Source organism: Gopherus flavomarginatus, chromosome 4 (assembly GCF_025201925.1).
Source record: "Gopherus flavomarginatus isolate rGopFla2 chromosome 4, rGopFla2.mat.asm, whole genome shotgun sequence".
In the NCBI taxonomy this organism is placed as follows: domain Eukaryota; kingdom Metazoa; phylum Chordata; order Testudines; family Testudinidae; genus Gopherus; species Gopherus flavomarginatus.
Genome location: NC_066620.1, coordinates 58,688,232 through 58,702,294, shown reverse-complemented (window position 1 = coordinate 58,702,294; position 14,063 = coordinate 58,688,232). Strand labels below are relative to the sequence as shown.

The window sequence follows — 14,063 nt, the reverse complement described above, 5'->3', positions numbered from 1 at the left end:
AGTGTCCAGTCTCATTTTTAGAAGTTCTAAGCGATGGGCCTGCTACCAGTTCTGACTGAATTTGTCATGGGAGAGGGGGATCAATATTATTGACTAGCTCAAACCTGCCTTTTTGCTTTGGCAACAACAAATATCTCCCTGTTCTGATCAATTTAAATACTTACACACATTTAAAGAAACTAATTTTAAAAAGAAGTCCTAGTTTTATCTGCATATGTGATTCATTTTCTCACAGCACAGTTCTGGCATTTAGACTTAAAAAAACAAACAAAAACCCAGAAAAATTCTGCTTACACACAAACATTTTCCATTACATTAAACGGTGAGTTCTCTCTAAAAATACAGGACCCAAGTCTGCTACCATTTGCTTTACAGTAGTGTACATGGAGTTAATCCTGATTTACTCCAGATTACGAGGCTGATCAGGAACACTACATGCATGAGGATGGGAGACCACTTGCAGACAATACTTCCAAACATCCCTTATCCATGGATGAAATGGGCGCAAATACGTTCTTCCCAAAGCTTTCCTGTTTTCTTCCATGAGCATCTTTTAGTATTCCCTTTCCTACCTCTTCAGATGAAGTCCAGCTTGTCTAAGAAAGAGTCCATGTCCACAAACATAAATAACTAGTCGTGTATTATTGGTCCAAGAAAGCCCAGCTCATCAATCAGTGCTGCTTGGCTTGTTGAAAGCCACATCAATAATTCGTGTGTGAAAGGCACTTGAGCTGCATCACATCAAGAAGCATATGAGCTGCATAGAATGGGGAGGAAGGGCCTCTTAGAGGCAGCCAGTGGGCAATGTCTTATTAAAAAACTAATCATGATATTATTTGTGTCTCCCCTTCCTAGATCATTGCAATACTGCAAGGCCTGCTGAGAAACCATGTGCACAAGAACCGAAGCCCAGATTCACCACTTGATTTCTGCAGGAGATAGGTACCTTGGTAAATTGTCTTCTCCCATGGCCAGCAATGGGGTGGCTCTCTCTGAACTCTGTTCTGTGTAGCTGGCTAAACACAAACGATCCTCCCCAATCTGCAATCAGATTAATTTGCTTTAACAGGCCGGGTACTCAGATGAGTTTGCTGTGTTCCGTGGCATCTTATGCCTTATTCACAAGGATTGGTACAACAACAACCAGGGATCTGAGAAAATGTTCACAAATCCCCACAGTTCTATGAATGCCTGCACTGTGTAGTGCATTATCCGTGAGCCTGTGTTCATTATTGGTTAGCCTCTGGGCTTAGAGTTTCACTCGCAGTGGAGATCAGAAACAATTGCGTGTGACATAAGTGACCAGTCACATGCTACAGCTAATGAGTCACTAAAGTGAACAATTGATGAACACCCCATAGGCTGAATTTAATTCATCAAATTATCAGGGGAAAATTATAATTCATGATATTTGCAGGAGTTGGGGTCAGCTGATGAATGATTCTTGAATAGAAAAGAGTAAAATTGGCGTATCATTTGTAATGGATAATTCAACCAACTTTACTCCCCCAGGGCAAGGTCCTCATATTATCCTGCTGTGCTATTTACATGAGGATATGTTGTGAGGTATTAATGCTGTAATGCAAACACCATCCTCTTGCTATATGAACATCACCACAAGGCAGCTTCATTGCACCACGACACCACACTCCAGCAAAGGGCTTGAGCCTCCGTCTGGGCTCTCACCCAGGAAACTTTGACAGGCCAGACTTTCAAACATGCAGTTGCATGCAAATGCACACTGTACACATACAAATTTGAGTTGATTTTGTATAGAAGTGCTCACTTGAATGGGCAGACACAGGGTTGGTGCATGCAAAACTAACAGTACAGGTAATGACTTGGAGCAAATCCACCCCCCCTCTTCTGTGATTGTGGGGAAGTGGTGTGGTTCTGCTGAACATAACAGGACAAGCTAAGACCCTGTCCGTCATAGTTCTGAGTCCTCTGTGCTCAATGTACTTTGTTTACTTTTAAGTACACTGTGTCAATAACAGAGAGAGAGGCAGAAAGAATTCCATCACAGCTTCCTTTTAAACATCAGATTTTTTTTTGTTATAATTCTGTTCCTTGAGGAAGGCTCACATCAGATGCAGCTTCTGCGTTTCAGCAAAGTTCCTGCTTTTTTTCTTTTTTTTTTTTTTTTAAAGCTCAACTTTCCAGCTGGGTTGATAAGGAAATCAAGTGTCTTTGCCCAAAGTCATACAACAGGTCAGTGGCTTAGCGGCAACAAGAACTTAGGAGCCTTCTGCTGCTTCCTAGTCCCCTTTTCTCTAAGCATCAGCCCAGACTGCCTCCTGTTTCATCTCTGTTACCTATGATCACAGCACACTGTCTCCCAGGGTAGGTGGTTGCAGTTGTTCGACAGTGTATTAGAGCACAGGTGTGTCACAGCATGCTAGGAACTCTTCTCCTCTGTTTGTACAGGATTGAGGTGACTCCTTACCAACAATGTAGAGCCATATCGCTGCCTTAGCAGTACATGGTAAAAGTCATCCACTGGGAGAATGAAGAAAATGCATTTAGATAGTTACAGGAAATCTAAGTAGTGGATGCATAATAATTTAGAATGTAAATACTGGAGCACAGCAATTCTCATGCTGTGGTCCATGGGGAGGAGGCCGGTGACATAATGCTGGTGCATTTTCCTTGTTTCCGGCTGCTAAATTGCACTAAATACTTTCCTAATGTTATTCTTTTAAGTTAATGGGGCTATGTTCTTTGTACTCCAGGAAGATCAGAGGTGTCAGAAAGGAAGGAGTTGCCACTTAGTCTTGTGTCTGCTTTAATCTAGGGTATGTCAGCATCTCAGTCACACTTCTGACTGCAGCATATAGACCTAGCTAGCTTAGGTACCAATTGCAGCAAAGCTGTGGCCACATGGACTTCAGCAGGGGCTGTACTAGCCTGCCCAGAGCCCCAAGTATGTATTTCTAGACCATGCTTCTGTGGCTTCACTATTATTGGTACCCAAGCTAGCTAGATCAAAGATAGCTCACGTATGTCTACATTCTGCAGCCACATCTATGACTGCAGTGTAAGCATAAGAGACATCCTTAGAGTGAAATCTGGCCCTGTTGAAGTTAATGGGAGTTTTGCCATTGACTTTCAGTGGGGCCAGGATTTCACCCTTAATGCACAGTTACCCTATGTAAGAAGATCTCCCACACCCCTTGTGCTAACTTTTCCGAAAGTGATTCAGTGAAGAAGGCACTAGTAATGATTCCACTTTGAATCTGAGGAGGAGAACAAGAATCTATGAAGGCAGCAAAGGGCACAAACACAATGAGGGCTCCTCACCTCTGTTGCAGTGAAGCAAACCTTTCCATCCTTTGATAAATTGCGAAATACACCTAGGGAGAACAAAGACAGCTTCACTTCAATAGGAAGAGGAGGGAGGAGCTTGTAACATATAAGAACAAAGTTGTTTCCATTCTGGATCAGCCCAGTTTCATCTAGTCCAGTATTCTGTTTCCTTCACTGGCTGATGCCTGAAGATTCACAGGGAGATCAGATGTCCCAGTTTTATAGGGACAGTCCCAATATTCAGGGCTGTCTGATATAGGTGCCTTTCATCCCCACCCCCCCCCACCCCCTGTGCTGATTTTTCACACTTGCTCTCTGGTCATCCTAAGTATGACACATACATAATACATCTCACAATGAGGTGGGAGGGAAATTCGTCCCCTACCCAACATCCACTGGCACCTGGTGATCACAGTATTCTCAGAAGCAACTCACGTAATCATTAAGTCCTGCACACTTATCAACTAGTAATTGCAGGTGCTGTCTCGATTCATGTAGTTGTCAAAACTAAAGGTGGTCAAAATTTTTCCAACAAAAGGTTTGGCTGTAGGAAAATGTTGACTGGAACCTTTTTTTTTTTTTGTTTAAATTGCCACTTTGTTCAGATTCAAAAAGAAAACAAACTTTAAAATCCTGGTATTTCCTATGACAGGTCTAATTCCTGCCCAACTGTAATCAAAACATCTTTTTACTCCCTCCCCACCCCCCAAAAAAACAAAAACAAAAAAGCTCAAGGCTGGTTGGAAGATCCAGAATCATAGAAACGTAGGGCTAGAAAGGACCACGAAAGGTCATCTAGTCCAGTGGCTCTCAACCTTTTTTGGGCCCAGGATTCATCTGTAAACTTTGATGGCCTATTGTTACTCAGTAAATAGCTTTAGTATCAAAAGCATATGGCTTACTAACTATTTCTTACCCACAATATATAATATGCGTGAATGTAAAAAGTATTAAAGAAGTACACTGCATATACCAGAGTGTGGATTCCTGCCCAGGAGGGCTGGCTGAGGTTGGCTCCTCCAGGCTTGCAGCGTTGATCACTCAAATTTTGGCCAGCCCAGTCCCCGGTCATCATGACAGAGAGAGAGCTGGGCCAAACCTGAGCAGCGCAGTGACTCGGTACATCAGGTCACAACACCTGGGGTAGGTTAAGGGTGCAACCATACTGTAACCTGGTTTCCTGACATGATTGTATCAATGTACATCAGATCTAGGTGTCTTCTAGGCACAATGTGCAGCACTAGTGTTTCCTACTTTAGGCAAAAATGAGTCACTGGTGATTTCTCTATCTCCATTTAAATATGGCTTGAAAGTAGAAGCTGCTTCTGGTTTAGGTTGCATCACTCTGGTTATCTTAAGAATATGAGTAACAATTTAATGGGGGCAAATTTTATCTTCCCTTCTGTATTCCCACCATGAAGGTGAACTGTCTCTTATTCACATTTGGCTCAGTTATCCTCACCTGAAAAAGCCGTATTCACAGATTTGAAATGTTTGAAAAAAATATATTGTATTAAACTTTCTGGAAAACAATAATTGAAAGACCCGAGGGCATTTTTAGGTGCTTGTTAGAGACACCAGTGGAACTTACAGCAATTCATTTCAAAATGGATTTAAGGGTCTTTCTACCAGCACTTACTGTGCAAAGGGGTTTTATCAAACCATTCATTTTTTTAAAAAGATGCAAAAATGGACACACTTTAGCCAGAAGAAATTCCATCCCCACTGAAGGATGTTAATCATCTTGGAAATGTTGAGCTTCTAACATTGTTGTTCTATTGCATATGTTTTTTTCATTAAGAGTTAAAATTGGAGATTCTCAAACTCTGAGCTGCCTCTGCTACCCAGCCTTGAACTAGTGTCTGAAAGCATTATAAGGTATCACTGAGTTTTGAATGACTGTTTCATGTCACCAGAGCCCAGATCCTCCAAGGTATATAGATGGCTAAGGCCCATTGAACTCAATAGGTATGAGGTGCCTAAAAACCCTTTGAGGATTTGGACCCAGGATATCAACTGTCCTGTGAGAGGCTTCAAATATCTCCCAGGGGAGTCAATGAGGCCTGCTCATATTCTCCAGTAGAAAAGGTCTCTAGAAGCTGCAATTCAGGCTTGTGACTGTTAATCAGGGATACTCCTCCTAACCTTAATGACAAGCCTCTTTTGCTGGTCATGAGTGCCCCATCCCCTGATGCAGTTGTATGTGCTCCTCTACTCAACAGAGCTTGAATTTCTCCAAACCCCTCTACCCCAAGTTCTGTTGCAGGCTAGAGTGCACAACAATGATTAAAGGTGGCAGATGCTGTCTAAGACAGTCAAAGTTTTAAGGCCCAATTTATTTCATGTCTTAGAAACACAGAATATCAGAGGTGGAAGGGACCTCAGGAGGTCATCTAGTCCAACCCCCTGCTCAAAACAGGACTAATCCTTCCTTTTTTTTTTGGTCGCAGATCCCTAAATGGTCCCCTCAAGGATTGAACTCACAAACCTGGATTTAGGAGGCCAATGCTCAAACCACTGAGCTATCTCTTCCTCCAGAACCTAGACCCCATGCCTCCAGCAATGGAAAGTCCAGTGGGGTGGGAGAAGGGGACAGCAGTGCGTGTTGCACACTGCCTCCATGCCACTATGAGCCCAGAGTCCACTAGGGCAGCACACACAGGGGTGGGGCCAGATCAGCTAAGAAATGCACTGAAACAGAACATCTCTTGGGCTGATGGGTCTCTGATGTAGCCATGCTTGGAAAACCTGTTCTCTTCTGGCAGTGTCTTCAAAGGGCGTCATCCACAGCAATCCTGCCAGTTGCTCTCTCTTGCCATTGAATCTCCCATTAAAGGATAGCTGCCCCCATGGGTGAATCTGGCCCTGCATCTGGTAAATTAGTGTCAAGTTCCCAAAAGGCAGAGGGACACTGACCTAGCCCAGCTCCTGCATAGTAGCAAGTTCAGTCTTTCCAAACTATTCCCTATAAATAGGCATCTTTCCCTGGTTCTCAGCATCTCCAGAAAAGACAATGAATTCCCTATGCTGGCAGGCAGCCAGTGCCATTAGGTGCACTGTCCTTAACCTGTAGTTCTAAGGATATTGTGATATGTGGTTGATGCAGTGTAAGCCCATATTTTCCATGTTCTGAGACCCCCACAGGACTCTAGCTAGCCAGGAGCATGACTTACTTGCCATGGTTTCGAGACGGATCATGCAGCACACAAAATCGGGGAAACAGATTCTCATGGAGGAATCGCTGTACCTCAGAGCTGTCAGATGGAGGAGCTGGTCATCGACAGCCAGGCCTATGAGCAAGAGTCAGAAAGAGCAGTGAACATGCTAGCAACAGGAAGAAGCAAGGTCCAGGCATCCTCTGAAATGGCGGGGAACTAAGGCGGTTACATGTGCCCAGTTTATACACCCACCAAGAGACCCCCCATCCCTGCTTAATGTCCCCTAAGATGGTAACTTCCTCCTTGAGGACCCTCACAAATAAAATCTAGTCAAAATCCTTTCCCAGCCTCAAGTCTGGAGATTGCGCTCACTTTGTATATGTGAGCAAGAATCTCAGCAGTAAAGCAACTAATCCCATTCCCCTTTGTTAATCCATCGCAGGCACATGTAAAAAGTGCACTGACTAAAGCCTTAAATGCATAGGACCTGGCTATGCTCCAGATCTCCTTGAGCCCAGACTTGTTGAAATCTGCCTTCAAGACATCTAGGAACCATCCAAGGATCCCACCATCCCATCTTAAACTGGTAAGTGGTCAGGAGTTTGGTGTGGGCAGTCCTGGGGTATGGCATGTCCTTGCCCCTGAAATCCATCTCTGTCAATGTCTCCCCATCCTTCAAAAATACCTTTACCTTTTAATTGCAAAGGCATGCATGAGTGTATTCACTTGTTGGCCCTAGAGAGGTTGCCTTTCCTTGCTCCCTGCCCTCTGCCCTTTCTTTATCCTTGTGCTCAGATCCCTTTGGCTGGGTTTGTTAAAGCTTTAAGAGAGTGGCTTTTCATTTTAACTGGATGGAAATTATTCCATTACATCACTGAGCGTCCCAAGCACTTCATTAGGTTGATGCTTATGAAGAGCTGGGACCAGTTCCTCATCTGGTGTAGAAGAGCACTGAAGCCAGTAGAGCTGTGCGGATTTACACCAGCTGAGGATCTGGCTTATTATCCTTCTAAACATTAAGGCCTCAATTAAGGTTAAGCTCCTGCTTTGCTGAATAGTGATGGACTCCAGTAAAATGTTTCAGTACTTGCTTAATTGGGGCCTATATTTAGCAGCATTCTTGGGGTGAATTAGGCTGTTGTATGCTATTGCTGGGTCTGATAATTCTCCTTCCTCTTCCCCTCCCTCCCCCAGGTAAGAAAAATCCATGCAGGGGGCAAGGGAGGCAGTCTTTTGGAGAGACGACTCTGACCTGTGCTGTATGGTGTGGGAGGAGGCAAGGTGCTGGGGTGAGTGGGTGGGTGTGGGTGTGTCTCCCCTTCAAAAACTGCTTAGTGGGTACAATGTGCTGAATTTGCCATTTTTTAATATTCCCTGTTTATCCCTTCAGTATCTGTATCTGTATGTGTGCAATCTTCCTCTGTATTTTATACTGTCGTCCCTTTATTACAATAGTGATACATTTCAGATCCCTGAACTCAGAGTTGCTTGCTACACCCTGATGACGCATCAGGAATTTCAGTCTGTACAGGCCATGTTATATCTTCCGCCTGAAAAAAATCCACCAACTTTGTGGCTTCTGTTGATTACGTTTTGCCTAGAGTTCCCCATAGGGGAAAAATTTATATTCTACTAGCAAATGCAACTTAAAAAGCCATTTAGCTAAATGGAAGGATCTCTAATGCAGATTTGTTGGACAGGCTCTTCCTCTGGGATATCCTATCGCATATACAAAATGTAACCAGATATAACTAAACAAATTCAATCATGCAACAGAAACTGGATTGCTTGCTTAAAATTGTGGCACTAGTCTAACCAACAGAGGTCAGTGCAAACTAAATAAAAGGTCCTTCAACGCAGCTTTCTCCTGTACAACCAGTCACAGCCCTGGACAGAGACTGAGTGAACTAGTGGCTGTTAAAACTTCCTTGCTCCTTTCCCCTACCAGGTGCTTCATCCCTGACCAAGAGAAGGCACCTCGGGGAGTGAGATGGAAATTAACTCGTTCTTTGGCCTCTTTGCTTAGCCTTATTGGCCTTCCCACCACTTGACAAATATCCATCATCAGCACCAGCTCAACGATGCTCCACTCTATTCCTGTGCTGCAGGACCACTCAGCAGGGGAAATGGCTTCTTCCTCAGACACTCTCTTTGGCTTGGTTACATGGGGAATGGATAGTGATCACTTTGTCCTTGTGAGATGCATTACTCACGGATAGGAGCAGGAGCTCACCAGATCTTCCATACAATCCCTCCACCTTCATCTTTCCAACACTCTCCTCATAGCACAGCTGAACATACCTGCTCTCTGTACTGCATTCTTCAAATCGGAGATGTCCAGGAATCCAGAACCAGTTCCCTCCACCCTCCTGAAAATGTCCTGGAAACCATTTTGAAAGAATTCAGCTTCTTACTTTTAAGCCAACGTCAGTGGCCCAAACTTGTGCTATGACCTAGCATGCTGGCCACTTGCCAATGCATTTCACTTTCTCCTTAATGAATTAGCTTAGTGGAAACTCAGTGCAACATCTGATAGGGGGACTAGAATAAGACAGACAACTTTCCAGAAAGAACAGCTGGGTGATCCTTGCTCCTGGACTGAGGGGGCTTACTGATGGGGGCAGTGAGGGATTGATGTAATGCTCCTTCAGAGCATTGGCCTGGCCTAGTGCACTGAGACAGGGGAGAAAGAAGACAGAGGGGAGCACTGATCACCTTGGGATATCCTCCTGCCAATGACGGCATTGATGTGGAACTGCAGTGTAAACATGTCTGAATGGTTATAGAGTTGTGACCTTTTGCGTATATCCCCTGCACTGTTTTACTTGTTCAGACCAAAGCTTGTATCTTCATGACTCTGCCAACACAAGGAGCCCATCAATAATGACTCAACTGAAAGAATAGTTGCAGAACTAATTTCTGTGGCACTAGGTGGGGTGATATCCTCCTATACACTCCATATTCTAAATACAATAGGCTATGTACTCAGCTCTATTGACTTGAATAGGGCTATGCCCACTTATACAACAGATGAGGATCTGGCTCAGTATGTTTAGCTTGGCCAAAAACCATCCTGTGAGATACTAACCACCACCAAATGGTGGTAGGCTATAAATAGCAAGCATGGAGAACAGTTGTTCAGGATAGCCCAAACAGATCTAACAGGTGAAACCAAGAAACATTGACTGTACCAGAATGTCTTTCCTAATTCTGGGGTCCCTTTCTCTGTCCTAGAGTCTCTTAAAGGAAGTGCGGGAGGGGGAGAAGGAGCCCTGTTACAGTATTTGCATTGTTTAGAAAAGGTAACGGACAAGCAAAGTCTGTATTGGCCAGGGAGCATGGCCTTTCCATGGATTGTATTATCCTGTGCAATGTGCCTGGCTGCCATGAAATAGGGCAATAGCCTTTCACAGAAACATAGGGTGGATAATAGGATGACAAATAGGTAATCCAGTCTAAGTGCTTGTACTCTCCAGGGATACTCACCATCTTGCTACTGCATATGAGCAACCACAGTCCCATTAACCTGTGGGATTATTCCTGTGTATGTAAGTGCAGGACTGGGACCTAACAGCTTCTCTAACCTACTCCTCAGGATCTGCCGCAAGGACAGAGCACTTAATCCTTGCCAGAGCTGTTCTTACCAGTCAGAACATTTGACGGGGGCCTCTCAATCCAATATTTGAGCTTCCTACTTTTGAATTATAAGCCAGGTGCTTTATCTGCTAAGCGTCAGCGCCTTTGTTGCGGTCTTTCCACCCTGCACTATTTTAATTTCATAGTGTCTGCATCCCCTTGATTAAAAATGCAGCACTAGCTGAGAAAATGGGTTCCTGACAGCTCACATGTACCTTGTACTTAGCAAGGAGTTTCCAGAGGTGCTTAAATTCTTGCAGGGAGAGTCTTCCATTAGACTTGAGCTGCATGTGTGGTTAAGGCTTAAATGTTTAGTGGGCACTAATCTTGGGTTTCCGAGGAGCAGGATGCCATTTAGGCCAGGGCTTGCCTCACCGAAAAGCAGATGCAGGAAGGACCCTGCTCACGCACACCATGAGCCCTGCTAAAGGTATCCTGCAGCCATGAAGGTTGGAATGTCAGGCTTTAAGCTGGGGAAAGCTAAGGTTTTCCATGCTCTGTGCAGGAGTGGGAGGAGCTATAGAGTGCACAAAATAAATGTGATAAACTAAATATAACTGAGGGCCATTAAGCAGCAAAGTTATATGGTGCCTTTCGCAGCAAGGGATCATGAGGCTATAACTCCAGTGTATGCATGGCCCTATGGCAATGCAGCCACCTTTGGGGAGGAGTAAAAGATGTTGTGGTCTAGCCCCCACCAATACCCCTGCTTGGGGCCCACAAGCATTACCTGTGGCTAGATTCTGGGTATGGCTAAACTGCACTGAACTTGACTATAGCACAGGTAGGCATATCTGGGCTGGCTTTAATGTAGACAGCACTGATAACAGTAGATGTGGTGGCATGGGCTTGAGGGTGGGCTAACTGCACATGTAGGTACTTAGGTGGCTAGCCTAGGCTGCCACAGCTACAGTTAGCTTTAATCTAGCTATTGTTACCCCTGCTAACTCAGGTACGCCTCCCTATCTCTTCTCTGAACGTATTGGGGTGGTGAACAGGCTTGAGATAAGAGGGGAAGATAGAGCCTCCTCAGCATAAGGTGTAGAGTAGTCATAGCCCCATTAGTGGTATTAGCCCCCAAGATCCCCATGGATCTATCTTCTGTTGCACCCTGCTCCTACACTGGCACAAGGCATTTAGATGTAATGCTGACGGCTCTCCCCGCCCCAGTCGTTGGCAGGCGGGCTCAAACCTGGGACCGCTAGAGCTTAGTGCCTGAGCCTCTACTGCATGAGTTAAAAGCCAGCTGGCTGTTAGCTAAGGCTGTGGAGTAGACCTCTCTTGGTGCCACTAGTTGGGACAGAACACCACACCCAGAAGATGTGGGGGTTATACACACAGCATCTCCCTGAAGGAGGTGTAATATCTGACCCTGTGTGTCCTCCCATAGTGCTCTGTTCTCTGTAGGTGAGGCTGTCTCTGGCCGCTGCCTCTCTCACCGCATCATGGCTGTGGCTGCCACAGCCCTGAGAAAGCAAAGCCCCTTACAGTGAAATAAGGGACAGTGGGTGGTGCTGCCCTCAAACTTGGCTGAAAGAGGCTGCTCTGGTCTTTAAAGGCCAGTATAGGTTACACTGTATGGGAGTGGCTACCAAAGTAGTGAATGAAAAAAAAAATCTTCAGTAAAAATGGAATGGGGGTGGGTGAGAAAAGTGGCTGTGTCAGCACCCTCCATGTGTCCTGCATTCTGTGCCTGTTTAGACGGCAAGAGGATGCAGTAACAGGAAAGCTGGAAAGAAGGCAACTGGCTGCTGGTCATTTTTATTCATTTGCTGCAATCTGTAATGGTCTGGCACTATCTCAGAGTTATTCCAAGGCCTGGAACAAAAAGACAGCACGAGAGCATGCAGCGGGGAGAATTTATGTTTTCATCAAGGAGCACTCTTGTTTTACAATGGCCAGCAATGCATTTCCAGTGTTGTCTTGTTAACAGTTGGAGGACTATGCCATCCATCTAACTAGAAGAGGTACACACCAAAGGATGAATAGTTTGCCAGGCTTTTGCCTGTGATTCAGCAGTGACACACTGCTGCTGGCCACTCCAGCCCTGGCTGATGTCAGAGGAAAGGCAATCATAGCTTCATTGTTCTTGACATAAATCCAGAGCGGTGGCAGGGGCGGCTCCAGGCACCAGCACGCCAAGCGCATGCCTGGGGCGGCAAGCCACGGGGGGCACTCTGCCGGTCGCCATGAGGGAGGCAGGCAGGTTGCCTTCGGCGGCTTGCCTGCAGAGGGTCCGCTGGTCCCGCGGCTTCGGCGGACCTCCCGCAGGCTGCCGCCGAAATCGCGGGACTGGGGACCTCCTGCAGGCAAGCTGCCGAAGGCAGCCTGCCTGCCGTGCTTGAGGCCACAAAATACCTAGAGCCACCCCTGAGCAGCGGGCTTGGAGTTCCAGTTCATAGGCAAGCCAAGGTTGGCAACCTTAGAGGAAGGATGGGAAGAAGTAGTGTTAGGTTGAGCTATCCAGTGGATCTTACTGAAATCCAGCATCGTCCTCTGGAAGCTGTGCAATGTCCAGACTGGGGCCAAGGCTTGTTAACCACAGTGCATGGAGAGTTCAGAAGAAGAGGACAATGTAATTAATAGAATAGGTTTTAAAGTAACTAGGGAAGGCCTATAGCACTCAGTCAGCTCCTGATAGCAGATTCCACCCCCCGAGGGAGTGTGCATGACAAAGTCCTGCATACATTGTGGGAAAATTATTTGATGCATGTGGCCAATATTTATTTGCAGGTTGTCCCAGGGGAAGGCTCAGCTGAGCCATAACTGAAGGAAAGGATGGGCTGCACGTGGGGGGGAGGAGTTTAGTGCCTTTGCTGAAAGGATACATCCATCAGAGCTAAAATGCCTCTGCATGACTCGAAGCAGAATCCTCCGCCCGGGCTGGCCATCCGATCTATAAGAATTGATAAAAGAAAAGTGATCAGACAAAGAACAAAAGGCGCCCTGGGTTAGGTCTCTACCTCCAGAGAGCAGGGCCCCAACCAGGTCACTGTTGGGAGGTGGATCTTAGTCAAGCCCCGAGTGGCCCATATCACTAGAGGGAGGGAGGGAGGGTTGTGTGTGAGAGACACTTCTCCAACTGGACCCCTTCTGAGGGATGTCATTCAGCAGCAACCCAAAGGTAAATAGATCCCATACAAATTTGGTGATCTCTCTCCTTTATTGTTGTTTGACCCCCTCCTTTTCGGTCTCTTTCACATGCTGCACCCAATATTTGAGAGGTAGGGGAGTGATGAAAACCAGGACTAGACTTCCACCAGGGAGTGTTGCAGGTGGGCATTGAGTTGACCTGGCAGAGCTGTGAGAGAGGTAAGGACTGGGATAAAGGGGGTGCTGCATGTCCGGTTGGAGAAGACCTGTGACTGGATCCCATAAAAAAGCAAGTGTGCGGCCTAAGCAGAGCTGTGTGGTGCTCTAGGCCTGGACCAGCAGGGTACTCTGCAGGTCAGGGCTGTGTGGGGACCCAGGACTGGAAAAACAAAGGTGCTGCTGGTCCCAGTAGAGAGCACTTAGAGACGCAGGGGCGTGCCGAAGTTCAGCAGCATGAGCTGCAGCAGCCTCGCTGCTGTCTGTATGCTCAATGTGCTAGGAAAGGCTAAGTGCTGACCTGGATTGGAGCTGGGCTGTTTCACATCTTCCTACATGTGAACATTAATTTTTTTAATAAAAATTAAGCATAAAGGGAATCCTAGAGAGGCTTTTTCAATTCGTCAGAGGTCTACCAATCCTGCTGAGCATTTTCCTAGGACCATTAGAGTTGGTTAGATCTACGGCTCCATCTAGTTCACACTAGATCCAGGGTAGGAAAACACCATTAACTGAATCATAAAGAGCTTTACCTTTCAGGAACACTTCATTGAGGAGCCTTTGCAGCTGTGAGGCATTGATGTCTGAACCCTAATGCAGAACAAAGCACATGAGTTTATAAGCACCAGGCTTCCTTACTCTCGCCCCTTTCCT

At 45.9% G+C, this 14,063-nt stretch overlaps 1 protein-coding gene across 1 annotated transcript in view; it reads right to left on the bottom strand.

The window, feature by feature from the left end:
* Positions 1 to 2,150: 2,150 nt before the first annotated feature.
* The window catches only part of CAPN13 (calpain 13), a 61,661-nt gene continuing 49,748 nt past the window's right edge, over positions 2,151 to 14,063 (bottom strand). The window contains exons 17-23 of the mRNA XM_050948671.1: positions 13,943 to 14,000; positions 12,929 to 12,996; positions 10,316 to 10,384; positions 8,766 to 8,844; positions 6,480 to 6,596; positions 3,301 to 3,353; positions 2,151 to 2,499 (exon numbers count right to left, since the gene is read on the bottom strand). Coding sequence (XP_050804628.1) covers positions 2,473 to 2,499; positions 3,301 to 3,353; positions 6,480 to 6,596; positions 8,766 to 8,844; positions 10,316 to 10,384; positions 12,929 to 12,996; positions 13,943 to 14,000 — 471 coding nt within the window. The 3' untranslated portion in view covers positions 2,151 to 2,472. The remainder of the gene's footprint in view (positions 2,500 to 3,300; positions 3,354 to 6,479; positions 6,597 to 8,765; positions 8,845 to 10,315; positions 10,385 to 12,928; positions 12,997 to 13,942; positions 14,001 to 14,063) is intronic.